Source organism: Nycticebus coucang, chromosome 4 (assembly GCF_027406575.1).
Source record: "Nycticebus coucang isolate mNycCou1 chromosome 4, mNycCou1.pri, whole genome shotgun sequence".
NCBI classification, from domain to species: Eukaryota; Metazoa; Chordata; class Mammalia; order Primates; family Lorisidae; genus Nycticebus; species Nycticebus coucang.
The window spans coordinates 4,584,734-4,597,783 of record NC_069783.1 but is presented as its reverse complement, the minus strand read 5'-3'; the positions used below and the strand labels follow the sequence as shown (position 1 = coordinate 4,597,783).

Genomic DNA, 13,050 nt, shown 5'->3' with positions numbered 1-13,050 from the left:
AAAATTTCTAGCTCTGTAACTCAGTCCTATTAAGTGAAAAAACATAATGGCAAAATGAGCTGCTCTGCCAGGCTCTCCTACTCCCACTATTGTCAAAAATCAGAGGAATGATATTTTAAATGAAATTTTATGTTTTGACCAATCTCAAAACCAGGATTCAATTTTTTTCAAGTCCATCAAGCTACTGGTTTCATGAAAATATTTAAGTAGAAGCAATTTTTTATCTTCTGGCAGAACTACTACCATCTATATTTGGACCAAGACATTGTGTGATGGACTATTTTTATGGCCTTTTATAGACAAGCAGTGGAGGGAAGGACCTGATCCCCACCTCCTTTCATTTCTAGATTTACTGGGAGAAGGTCAGTACATGTTTTCATATTTTACATTTTCTTGAAAATACTGTCAGTGATGTCTTAACCAACGATGCCAATACATTCAACTATTAAATTAAAAATAATTTCTATTTCTTTAAAAAAAATCACCAAAATGCAAATAGAACAATTGGTTCCAAAAGTAATTAGAAACATATTGATAATCTTTTACTAATAACTGCAAAGAACTTCTTTTGATAGATGAAAATTATACAGGGTCTGTTTTTTCCTTCCTTCAAAATACAAATTTAAAAAAAAAAGTCCTACCAAGGTGTAAGACATTCTAAAATATTTAGGAACGGAATTCCAACACTGAATATATTACATAATGGTTAGAAATATTTCCCACAGTTAGGTCTGATAGTGTTCCTTGGTTTGTTGTGGAAATTGGTGTAACCAAGAAGCTGAGAGTGGTTGTGTTAATTGTGCACTTTGAAATTTGTTACAATACAACACAAACGTTTTCTACAAAAGCAAATTTAATATACAACAAACACTCACCATGTAAACACATCTTTTAAAAAATCTGATAATAATTTCAAGGATCAGTCTTACAGGCTTTGATAAAAGCATTTCATATCAAGAATCTCAACACAGCATGATTTCTATGTCAAAATACATTTACACCGTAAATTGTTTATAGAAAAAAAAAGACACAGAGGCATGGAGAGTTTGCTGGCATTGAATTCAATCGCAGCAGCTGCTCCTGACTTTTTCCGTTTTCTACTTCACACATTTCTGACAAAACATGTTGATCTATCCCTCTATCTATGGTTTATTCACTCTACCGGCCAATTTAATATATCAAGACGAGACCACCATGCTCATTCCAAAAGTCAGCGGGTTTCTCACCTGCCCAGGCTGGGGGTGGAGTGGGGTGCTGAGACACCAGGACTTTTCAAGCCTGTCCCATAGTATCAGTTTTGAGACAATAGGAATTAAACAGCAGTTATCAAATGTTAAACTGGAAAAAAGTCACATAAAAACCACAAGTGAAGATTGATCACACAATTTTATTAGAGTCTTTTGAACAAATGTATTCCTCTGTGAAAAACTCTTGCAAAAGAGACATTGGAGTGTACTATTTTCAACCCTGAGCGTTAACACTGCATACCAAGGAGGGTGGGGCAAGAAGCTGGTTCCATTGAAGCACAAGCACAAGCCACTGATATTTTCTATGTGATCAGGTTTTTACAAAAAAATACATAGTTTTCAATAAATAATGCTTAATTTTACAACTTTGATACAGCAATGTCATACACCGTTTCAACACACTAAACTCTGCATGCTAGATAGTCTACTGAAGACAAAACTTTGCCATGCATTTTCTTCCCCATCAAACACCTCATCCTCCAGCACACCGCGGCAGGTAGCTTTCCCCTCTCTCTGTGTTACAGCGATAGCTCAGTGCGCTGGCATGCAAACTCTAAAAAACGGTCCCCCCCACAAACCACTCAGACTTCTACACAAAAGGGTTTTTCAGCTTTTCTGCTCCCCAACCTGGAGTGGCTAAGAAAGTAAGTTTCATGTGGCCTCCGAAAATACACCCTTGCTAACAGTGTCATGCTGAAAACTGCTCTAAAACATCAGGTGGTTCTGTCCTTGTGGCCATCACGAAGCATTGTGGGATGCCATAACCACCAGGAGTCCTACCCTGGAAATAAGAGGCCTCCGTTTTAAAACAGTCCATTCAAAAAAAGGTGTCACGGAACAAATGCAAAAGACTCTTAACCTCACAACATATGTACAAGAGTAAAAGTAGACAAAATAAGGAAGGAATGAGTGGCGTCTAACGTTGCCCCCCACGCGATTCAAGGGAGGAGGCCTACTGGTTTTGAACAAAAGCTAGATGAAGAAAAAACGTGACAGAGGGCCCTTTGTCGTTATCTATTTGATCAAAATTCCTTATATAGTGTATTATTTCCAGTTGTTCCTTTCTTGAAGGAGGAACGCAACGTATCTAAGAAAATAACATTGTCATAGTTTAAAAAAATCTAGGAGGAGCCTAGAGGAAATCCTATCTTGTATGCATTTTTTAAGATTTGTGTCATATTGCTTTACTTTGTCATGTTTCACAGCAGAGAAAATCAAGTCTACATGACTACATAAAGGAAGTTTGATCAAACAGTGAGCCGGAGCCTCCACAGATGCACATCCAGGTTGCTTTAATTCACCAATTGGTCATTGGAAACCACACCTCTGCTGTACCATATTGCTTGTAGTGGTTTGTTTCTCCATGGAGAAGTCTGTTTGCAACTGAAGGCAACCAGAAGTTCCCAATTCCTTTAAAACAGTCCTATCTGTGCACTGGCAGAGGTACTGATCTTGAAGAATATCTCTCCCCAATAAAATTATTACTTTTATACATGGAACATTATGAACGTATGTTTCCCTTTGTAAGCCATTTTATACTTTCTGCACTTTTGTGCTTTTATTGAGTATAAAAATAGGTCTCCTTTAAAATTCTGTTTATTTTAAGTTCACTAAAAAACTACTTGTTTGTGAAATTCTCTTATAAACTCACTGCATCCACATGGAACAGATAAAAACTAATTAGGCAGCTAATGGATATAGGTAGTGTTAAAAAAATACAATTAAAAAAAAAAGATATGGTAAGATGGGAGAAAATAAGCCAGCAATGAGTAAAATGGAAGAAAGCTCAGTTTCATAAATTTTGTTTAATCTTTATTGTGGTTGAAAATGCAGGCTCCACAGAAAGGGGCAAAACCCCAAACAAAACATTAAGGTAAAAAAAAAAAAAAAAAAAAACCTGAGCTGTTATCAAAGAGCAGAATTTTCCAGATAACCAAATGAAAGAGGATGTGGTCAAAAGTAAATAGAATGAACAGTGAAAAAGAACCAATAATAAAAATAAAAGCCAAATCGCAGAAAAGCAAGTCAAGAGTTACATGGAGACGGTTACTTTGGGAACTTGTAAATTCCTGTGTAAGGACAAGTAAGGCTCATTCTTGTTAACCTCACAGGCTTAGGCTATACAAAGGGTATTGGAAACTGACATTCCTTATGGAAATTTTACAAAATTTGGCCCTTAGAATAACTGAGAAATATCCTGAAAAAATCTTCCCTGAAACTGTAATAAAGAAAGTTTCTTATCTACTGATAAAATTGACAACTCAGTAAAACTATTTCACTGGTCTTCCTACATAAGAAAAAAGCACAAATATATTTGCCTCAGAAATCTGTTAAAAGCAGTGAACCACACAGTAAAAGAGTATAAAGATTCTATAAATGGGAGAGTCTAAGAAAACCTCTCTCCAAAGTGTCCACAAGGATACATATGCCCATTAGAAGAAAAGTAAGAATATACATACTATTAATCATATCAGAGAATAAAAAAGTTAAGATCGATATAATATATTTATACTGAATGACTACTTTAAAATAGAGCAACTTATTTGTTTCATTTCTCAGATTCCTTGGGCAAGCCATTTAGATTCTGAAGTGAAAAACAAATGTAAATTTCTTGTACTATCCCAGTAACAGATGATTATGGTTTCAATTCCCAGAGAAGAGAAAAATAAGTCTTGCCTTTTGAGTCTTTTTCTTTCAAGAAAAAAACAACTAAATCGTCCTGACTGCTATATGCATGCATATTTAAATCACTTCCCCTTGATTAACATTAAAAAGAAACATCTCAGCCCAAGAGTTGTAATGATTTTTTTTCCTAGCTAAAGGATAATCATTCTACAAATAACTTGCCCACTGTCTGTAGCCATTCATAACATACATAATATTTGCAAAGCACAGTTTAAGTACACTGCCTTTTATTAGCATTTATTTTAATAAAAAGGATGCATCAGAGTGTAAGAACTGGAAATTATTTCCACAATTTAAAGGATTAATAAGAGAATGCTGGTTCAAGTTCTTAAAAGATGTAAATCTTACTAAAATGCCATCAGAGTCTGTGAACTAGTTATAAACAGCAGGATCCCCTCTGTCTAGGCTGCTGTGCACACACCACCCACCCCCACCCCCCTGTTACCATTTTAAGATATTCTCTCAATGCTTAGCTAAAAATAAGACTTATTTAAGAGATCGAAAAAAAATCAAACTTTTATTGAAGACTATCCAGTGGCAAGAATATCTTGTGTATTATACTATGTTTTAGACATTCAATAAAGAATTCATTAAGAATGATTTTCACAATGCATTCGTCAAAACAGCCTTAAATATGGTTAAAAAGCACATTTAAGCGCCTGACCTGAGTTCTACCAGGTTTTCAATTCAGATCGCCAACCAACTGCTTTTCTCTTAGTTCTATCAAGAAGTTAGGCCAAATGGCTTTTTTTTGTTGTTTTAACTCCACGACTATCTCTTTTCCATTCTGACGCCAATTACTAATTTACTTAAAATTGCTACCTTACCACAGAAAATGTCCAAGGTTCATCTATAATTAAAACATAAAATACATGCAACGTTTTCGGGTTTTCGAAGTACATAGAATCAGCCTTAATAAAATGGGTTTGTGTTCTCAACAAGTTTTAAAACCGCAGTAGAGGGCCGCCACGTAAAATTACCAGCACAGAAAAACTGTCAATGTAAACCGCTGGTTCAATTATTCGTGGCTAAAATATATGTCCGACCAATGGCTACATTAGTCTATCCCGGGGATGAGGGGAGTCAACAGCTCCAGAAATCCAGTTCTATATTGAGAACCTGGTTAACGCCATCAGCCCTTTTCCCAAGTGTACTCCTGAAATCTGACGGTTCATCGAAAGAAGCCGCAGGGAGGAAATCTGTGCTCCTGCAGCAGAAGCGAGCTGGCTGCGCATCCAGGGGTGGGGGCGGGGGTGCAGGCTCGCTGGAGGGGGAGGGGCGGGGAGCCCAAGCTCAGGAGAGGGGGCGGGGAGAGGCGAAGAAGGGCGGGCGGGGGCCGCTTGGCCTAGCTGCTCGTGTTACCGTGTGGACTCTGGCGTTGCTCTCGCCAAAATCTCAGTAAAAAAGGAAGGCCCAGCCTTGGTAAACCATTTCAGTAGGTAAAAAAAAGCCCTTGCAATTTTGCACCGAGTTTCAATTAGCCACTGAACACTCCTGCATCGCGGCGCTGCAGCCCCACCAGCCTCCCTCCACCCGGCCCCCCGGGAAAAGGCGGTGAAGACACTGAAGGAGGGAGCGCGCCCGCAGCCAGGGCCTGCCGCGAGGGCTCGGGGACACAGGCTGGAGCTGGAAAAATGGGGCGTGGACGGACAAACGGTCCCCACTGGGCGGAGAGCGCCGAGGAGTCGCGCCCGCGCCGCAGCCGGAGCCCCAAGGAGGCAGAACAATCAAGATGCGCAACCGCCCCGGTGGCCGCCGCTCGCCGGGAGGCTGGTTCCGGGGCAGCCCCGAGCTGGCGCGCGCCGAGGGCCCCGGGAGGGCCTGTGGGGCGCGGGTGCGACAGCCACCTCCCCCCGGGATTTGCTTTCTTCCACCCACTCTGAAGCTCCCTGCCCGTCCCGCGTCTCCAGGGCCTGGTGTGCCCAGACGTACTAGATGGCGCGGCCAGGAAAGCCAGGCGCGGGGAGGAGGGTCTCTGCCTCGGCCACCCGTGTGCCTACGCCCCACAACCGATGGCGCGGCCTGCTTTGGCAACCTGGAGGCCACGTCTCGGATCGCACGGTGGCCGTGCGTGTTCCTCTGGCCGCCCTAGGCCAGCCTCCGTCCCGCTGCGCCCAGCGCTCCTCTGGCCCGGCGCCGTCCCCCATCCCTCTGCCGGCTGAGTTCTCCGAGTTCCACAGCCCCGGCGGACGAGGAAGTGTACAGACACCGACGTCTCCCCTGTCCTCCCTCTCTTTTCCCCATCACCGCTACAGGTCAAAAACTGGAGCCGCTTTTCTCCTAGCATCTACCTCTGCGAACTCGCGAAGATGCAGCGTTAAAAACAACAACAAAAAACCAAAACAAAACCAAAAAAAAAAAAAAAGGAAAATAATTAGAGGGAAAACATTCAAAATTGGAAACGGCTGTCCCCACCCGCTGAGGAGAGGCGCGGACGGGAGTGCTCCCTGCTCTGGGAGGCTGTCACAGCAAAGCACGGCCCCGGCGAGCGCAGGACCCCGACCGCGAGAGCTGGCCGCCCCTTCCCGGCCACCTCCCAGGGCCTCTCGGCGCAGCCCGCCCGCTCGGGGGTGTGGGGAGATGAGGTGAGAAAGGAAATGGGGGGAGGATGGGCAGGGAAGGCAGAGAGAAAGAATACTCTACGCTAGTCTTTCACAACTAGCGAGAGAAGGAGGAAAAAGAAACCTGCCTGTCAACTGAGCACCTCTCACTGCCACTGAGCTTTAACCCCCCGAAAATGTAGGATTCCCGTCCGCCGCCCCCACCACGCACACAACGGCCTCAAGACCGAATGCGCTGCGACACAGGACCTCCAGTTTGACTTCTAGAGAGACTATTGGCCATGCAAGTTTCTATCAGTTCCAGCTGATTTATTAAAATTGTCAAGATACAGACTTCCAGCACAAAAAAAAGAAAGAAAAAATAAAAAAAACAGGCAGTGATGTCGACAGTGCATTGAGTCTGCTTTGCCACCATTTGCTACAAAGTATGCAGATGGTCTGTACTTTATTTAGATTATATTGCACAAAATGAGAAACTTTTTAAACTATGTGCCTTTTTTTCCTTTTTTGCTAAAAATCGAGAATCCAGTTTCAAACCTTCCATCTGGGGCCCCATCCACATCACAGCGTATGAGATACATATAGTCCTAACATATAGTATAGTACATATACAGTCTTTAAACTAAGATAACAGCTCTGAGGTCTATATCACCATTTTCAATAAATCTTTACCTACAAATATTGAACAAATCTCTACTATAGCTGTACAAAAAAAAGTTTGCTTTTTTTTTTAAACCACAAGGCCTTTAGATGCAAGGATTATTTTAAAATTTTAATCCTTTTTAAACCAGGACATAACGTACCAACATACTTGCATGCTAAAACAGAGGAAAAAAAAGAAATCAAAAGGGAAGAAGTGCCTGAAAGTCTTACTGAAAAAACACAGCAAGAATGTTCCCTTTTCACTGTACAAAAATACGCCTGAAAATATATTAATTTTTAAAAAAGACTGAGGTCTGTTATGTATCAAAAATGTTTCAATACCTTTTGTACTGAGGTCTAGGCTGTCTGGTATTCAATCAAGGAGGTATAAGGGAACGAGTTACAAAAAAAAAGTTGGCAAGTAGAAATCACATTTGTAAAACCATAAACAATTTGATCTGAAAAGTAAACTCTGATCTTAAGTCAGTTCACAGTTTTTTTTTGTAAGCGTTTGTACAGTCTGCATTTTTTCAAGCTCCCTGCAGTTTTTGTTAAGAATCGGATGCATAGAAGACATCAGTTTTCTCCCTCCAAAAAAATAAAATTAAATTAAAAAGTTGCAATGGTCCCTTTTTTTGTTAAAAAAAAAAAAATCACCAGTTCTTTAAGATCTCTTAAGAAAAAAAAATCTCCACCAACTCCCTAGAGTAACAGTTGTGCTGCCAAAAGGGTCCTCTGCGGGCGTCTTCCAGACTTCAAAGACCGACAAGCTTCAAACAGCGCCTTCCGGAGCGGGCTCTGCCTCCCCTCCCCGCCCCGCCCCCTCCGCCTTTGTTGCAATCACGAATTTCAGGAAAAAGAAATAGTAATTACAAAAACACATTTTTGAGGGGGGGGAAAAAAAAATCACAACTCCAGACTAGGTATGCAACTACCTTGAGATACGATAAAGGAAGGGAGGGGGGGACAAAAAAAGGACAAGAAAAATGTTTAAAAACTACTCATTTCACTTTAACTCCACCAACATTTTCATCATCTTTTCCAATTTCTTTGCGTCACGACATCTTATCAAATATCATCAGCATCTTCTCTCCCCTCCACCCTACCACCACCATCAACACCCTTATCGATCATGACCACCACGACTTCCTCCCAAGGAACCCTGCTCTGCACCCGCCGAGAGAAAGAGCGAGAAGCGGGGCGCCCCTTTCAATACGTGAACACCAGGTCGGAGAAGTTCGCCTCCAGCCAGTCCCCAGCGATCATCTCGCTCAGCTCCGGCGTGCAGTAGTCGGGGAACTCGAAGTGGGAGCCCAGGCTGCCCTCGCTGAACGAATCCAAATCCTTATCCACCAGCGACAGGGACAGGTTCCCGGCCGCTGCGCCGGCCCCCAGCTGCTGATCGCTGGCGCTGTGAGCGCTTTGGGAGAAATTCAAGCTCAGGTCGAACATCAGGTCGTCGGCGTCCTCGCCGCCGCTGCTGCTGCTGCTGCTGCCGCTGCTGCTGCTGGACGACGAAGAGGAGGAGGTGGAGACAGAGCGCGAGGACGCGGGCGACAGCGCAGGCTGCGCGAGCGGCGGCGGGTGCTGCTTGGTGATGTTCTTGAAGCTGTAGTAGAGACGGCTGCCGCCGCCGCCGCCCGAGGTCGCGCCGGCCCGCACCTCGTCGTAGAGGCTCGCGCCCTCCGGGGACTCGGCCGAACTGCTCAGCGTGGGGCTGGCGGGCACCTTGGCGACGTTGTAGCGTCTCAACAGCTGCGAAGGCTGCTGGCCCGGAGGTTGCAAAAGCTGCTGGTGCGGCGGCTCTTCGTCCTCCTCGCCTGGCTCTTGCTTGATCTGCAGCTGCAGTTCGTCGTCGTCGTCGTCGTCCTCGTCGTCTTCGTCTAGAAAGACGCACTTGACCGTCTTGCCCGCGCCGCCGCCGCCCGCGCCGCTCACGCGCAGGCTGCCGAGCACGTAGTCGTCGCCCGCGCCGCCGTAGTCCCCAGGCTGGGCCGCCTTGCCCGCGCCAGGCTTGGCGCCGGAGGCCGCGGGGGCCTTGAGCTTGCTGCATTTCTTACTCGAGCCCTTGGAGGTCTTGGCGCCGCCCGCACCGCCGCCTGCGCCGCCGCCGCCAGCCGCGCTCTTCTCCGGGCTCTGGCTCGCGCTGGGCTTGGCTGAGGGGTCCATTTTGGGCTTTTTCCGGGGCCGGTACTTGTAGTCAGGGTAGTCGGCCATGTGCTTAAGCCGCAGCCGCTCCGCCTCCCGGATGAACGGGATCTTCTCGCTGTCCTTCAGCATTTTCCACCGCTTGCCCAGCCTCTTGGAGATCTCGGCGTTGTGCATGTCCGGAGACTGCTCCATGATCTTCCTGCGCTCGATCTTGGACCACACCATGAAGGCGTTCATCGGCCGCTTTATATGGCCCGACGCCGTCTTGCACCAGTCTGGGTCGCTCTCGTCCAGGGCCACCGGGCTGCAAGCCATGAATTCTCCCTCCTCCGTGTCCAGCGCCTCCCGGGGCAGGTTGCTCTCCGCTTCCAAGGTCTCCGCCTGCTGCACCATGATCCGCTGAGGGGCTGGGCGCTCGAACCCGGGCCGCTCGGTCTCGTGCGGAGGTCCCCCTCCCCCTCCCACCCCTCCACCTTCCTGGGCAAGTTGCAAAGTCCTCGGCACCCTGCGTCCGCGGCTCCCCCCTCCCCCCCGCCCCCCCTTCCAGGCTGCACACAGCGGCTGCGGCGGCTTCGGCGGCGATGGCCGCCGGCGCACTGGGAGCTGCGGCCGCGACAGGAAAAGCGGCGGCGGCGGCGGTCGAGGCAGCCCGGGACCCCTCTCTCCGGCTCGTGGCTCCCACCGCAAGCACCGGACCCCGAGCACTCCCAGGCGCGCGCGCGCTCCTTCTGCAAAAAGTTGAGGGCTCTCTCTCAACTAGTTATCAGGGTGTCATATGGGTGACATCACTCCCCCAGCCAGCCAATGGCTGGGGCCGGTTTCCGCCTAGCTCCCTTTATTAACTCGAAGGCCCCGCCCCCTTCGCCCCACCCTCGGGGCTGCTTTGCAAAGATGGGGGTGGGGGAAGAGGAGGCATGTCTAGAAATATGTTATTTTTAAAAAATCCGCGTGTGTGCACAGATGCGCCTCTCCGCGGGATGCTTGGGAGCGGCGCACGGCACCACGGTGGGCAGGCGATCCCAGGGCGAGCCCGGATAGTCCAGGCGCCGGTGCCAACCCGGGACCAGGTCCCGAGAGAGGCCCAGTGCCCCTTTGTGCCCGGTCACTGGGAGGCCCGACGGTGAGTGCAGACGGGGCGCTCTCACTTGCCCGGTGCACACACTCTGGAATGCGTAAAGCCGGAGACAGCCGACACAGGCCAGCCCGGGGGTCCTCAGCGCCGGGTCCTCCGGAGGGTGGGCGCAGCTGTCCCTCTGTACCCACCCCCACGACCCACTGCGAGGCTCAGCCGCTCCTGGGCGCCACGGCTCCGAGCCCGCCCGCGGAGCCGCTGGCCGACGGAAGGTGGCGCTTTGACACCACAACCTTCTCGGGGCACGTGGGCCCAGGTCCCTTGTTCCCTTTCTCCTTTTTCTAAGGCAAATAAATCAATTTAAAGCCCGGAGGACCGCATCCCCCCCGCCACCTCCGTTTGCATTTTTCGGTTTTGTTCTTTTTCTCCGTCTGTTTTCCCTCCTCGGCTACGTCTGGAGACGTCGCCGTGCGGATTTGGCTGCGCTGCGCCCCCGCGCGCCCGCCCGCCCGCTCCGCCCCGGTACAGGCGGGAGTAACGGTCTGCGGGGCTCGGCTGGGGCCAGCCCTCGGTTCGATCTGGCCACTCTCCTGGCCGGTTCTTCAGCGGGTCCCGGGACCAGCCGCTCTGCACCCCCATCCATTCCCAGGCCTTTCTGGTGAGGGGCCGGGTTCCCCGCTCCCCGCCCCCCGCCCAGCTCTTCTCCCGCCCCTCTCCCCCGCCCTTCCCCCTGCTCCCTTCTCCTTCCCGGTCCTCCTCTTCCTCTCTGTCCCTCCCCCCTTCCTCGAGCGCCGCGCCCTCCCATCTGCCTTGTGCGAGCTAGCAAGCCTTCTTTAGCCCAACACCATAAATCGAAAAGAAGATAAATAAGGTGCGTTGGAGTTTCGAATCTAAATATTCCCCATCTATGTGGACCGAATGCAGTCGGGACCTCGCGGTGGGCAGGCCAGTTAGGTAAAGCAGCCTCCGACCCCGTCCGCCTTGCCGTGCTGATTCGAAATCCGTGTTTCTTTGTGTTTCTTTAGTCCCTGTTACCCATCTTTGGGTATTCTAAGAGCAATTACGAGGAAAGCGCCGTTTCCTACGTGGTCTTCCTAGTCCTGTCCACGCCCTCCAGCTCTGGGGATCTGGCAACTTTCAGTAGTTCCAGGGACACTGCCCGGAGTCATTCATTGGAGAAGTCAGCTCTTTAGGACTGGTCAAATTGTCTAAACTGCCTTCCTTTCAGGTGACCTTCCTGCAAATAATGTTACTTTCCTTAAGTATTGGATCTTTACTGAGCACTTTACTAACATGAAATGGTACCATGTTTTCACAGATCATTACAATCACCGCCATCACTACACCCCATCCCCCCACACTTCCTAAAGAAAAACGCTGCTATCAGATATTTCTAATATTTAAACCAACTTAAATCTTCATAATGTTGGCAACCTTTTTATTTTTACTTTAATTTGGGGGGGCATCAAATCTGCCAGAATTTAGTCTTTCATACCGGGTGATTCAATATGTGGAGACGTATAAAACTCAAGGCAGTGTGTGAAAATTCATCTTCACTCCCCCAAGGCGAGCAGTGTGCCTTGTTTTTCTCTCAATTCACAGGTTTCCTAGCTATTGGGACCGTCACGGGAGGGGGGGAGGGGCAGACTTTGAATCTGCACCCTGTCCCACCCCCACCAACAAAGAAGGACTGATCCATACTCTAGACAGAAGAATTGAAATATTTTAGCTAAGCTTCATTATTTGCATGAAAGGTATGAGGGCACCTACCATTTTAGACTCTGAAAGAAAAATGTATTTGAAAATCTTTGGCAAATTCCATATTTATTCATTGCCTTTACATTATAGAAAGATCCGTGCTTAGCTTTAAATGGGAATGGTCTGGATGCAGGAGGACTAAAAATAATGGATTTTTTTTTTTCTCATAGTGGTGCGGTCTTACACGAAATATCAGAGAAGTCTACTCTGCCAAATAAACAATTTTTATTCAAAGGGGTCATTTGTTGGACTAGGAAATGCTGCCTAGTCTGAGAGTACAGGGGCTAAGAATAACGCGTGGGAGGGTGCGACGTGTCTTTGAATAAACACCTTGCAAAGACTGGGGGTGCTGGAGTAGGGTTTGCAGATGCCCAGACACGCACAAAAGCAGACTCCCCCATACAGCAAGGTTAGCCAGTTTTCACAAAAATTGACTAGCTTGCTGTTTTGTAACAAGGATCTACCCCACGTATACAATCTGATTGGACTTAGTAGGGTCTTGGAATGAGGAAAGAAAAAAAATAAATAACTATTCTGTGTCTTTTTTCCTTTTAGCTTCCTAAGAGAAAATTTTAAATAAATATAACTTTAAAAAAATTTTGAGATCTTGCTTCTTACAGGAACAATATTTATTCCTGAAAAAGATGTTTGCAACATCAACAGTTACCAACTAGTTAAAGGAATTCCAGGCTACAAACAAGAAATGTGGGCTTCTTTAATAATGTTCCTGTTGAAGGTATAATTTAATAAAATGGAAATGTATCTGATGTTTTTTTACCACCAAATGTATATCACAGGTCCATCAGTCATCTTGTTTAGAGATAATATTCACCTCGTTTTTGTGTGTCTATACACTTATTTATAATTAAAACAAGCATCTTTCCTATTAATGTCAAATATTGTTGGATAATTAATATTCATTCTTAGGAGTCAA

General features: G+C 46.9%; 1 protein-coding gene across 1 annotated transcript; it reads right to left on the bottom strand.

Annotated features, from left to right (window-relative positions):
• Nucleotides 1-1,367: 1,367 nt before the first annotated feature.
• Nucleotides 1,368-9,723, bottom strand: SOX11 (SRY-box transcription factor 11). The gene has a single exon (XM_053589875.1). The coding sequence runs from the start codon at nt 9,677-9,679 to the stop codon at nt 8,345-8,347; it is 1,335 nt and encodes a 444-aa protein (XP_053445850.1). The 5' UTR covers nt 9,680-9,723; the 3' UTR covers nt 1,368-8,344.
• Between the last annotated feature and the right edge of the window lie 3,327 nt (nt 9,724-13,050).

Excerpts from the sequence above, each read along its gene's own strand:
- SOX11 (XM_053589875.1), bottom strand. The coding sequence starts at position 9,679 with ATGGTGCAGCAGGCGGAGACCTTGGAAGCGGAGAGCAACCTGCCCCGG.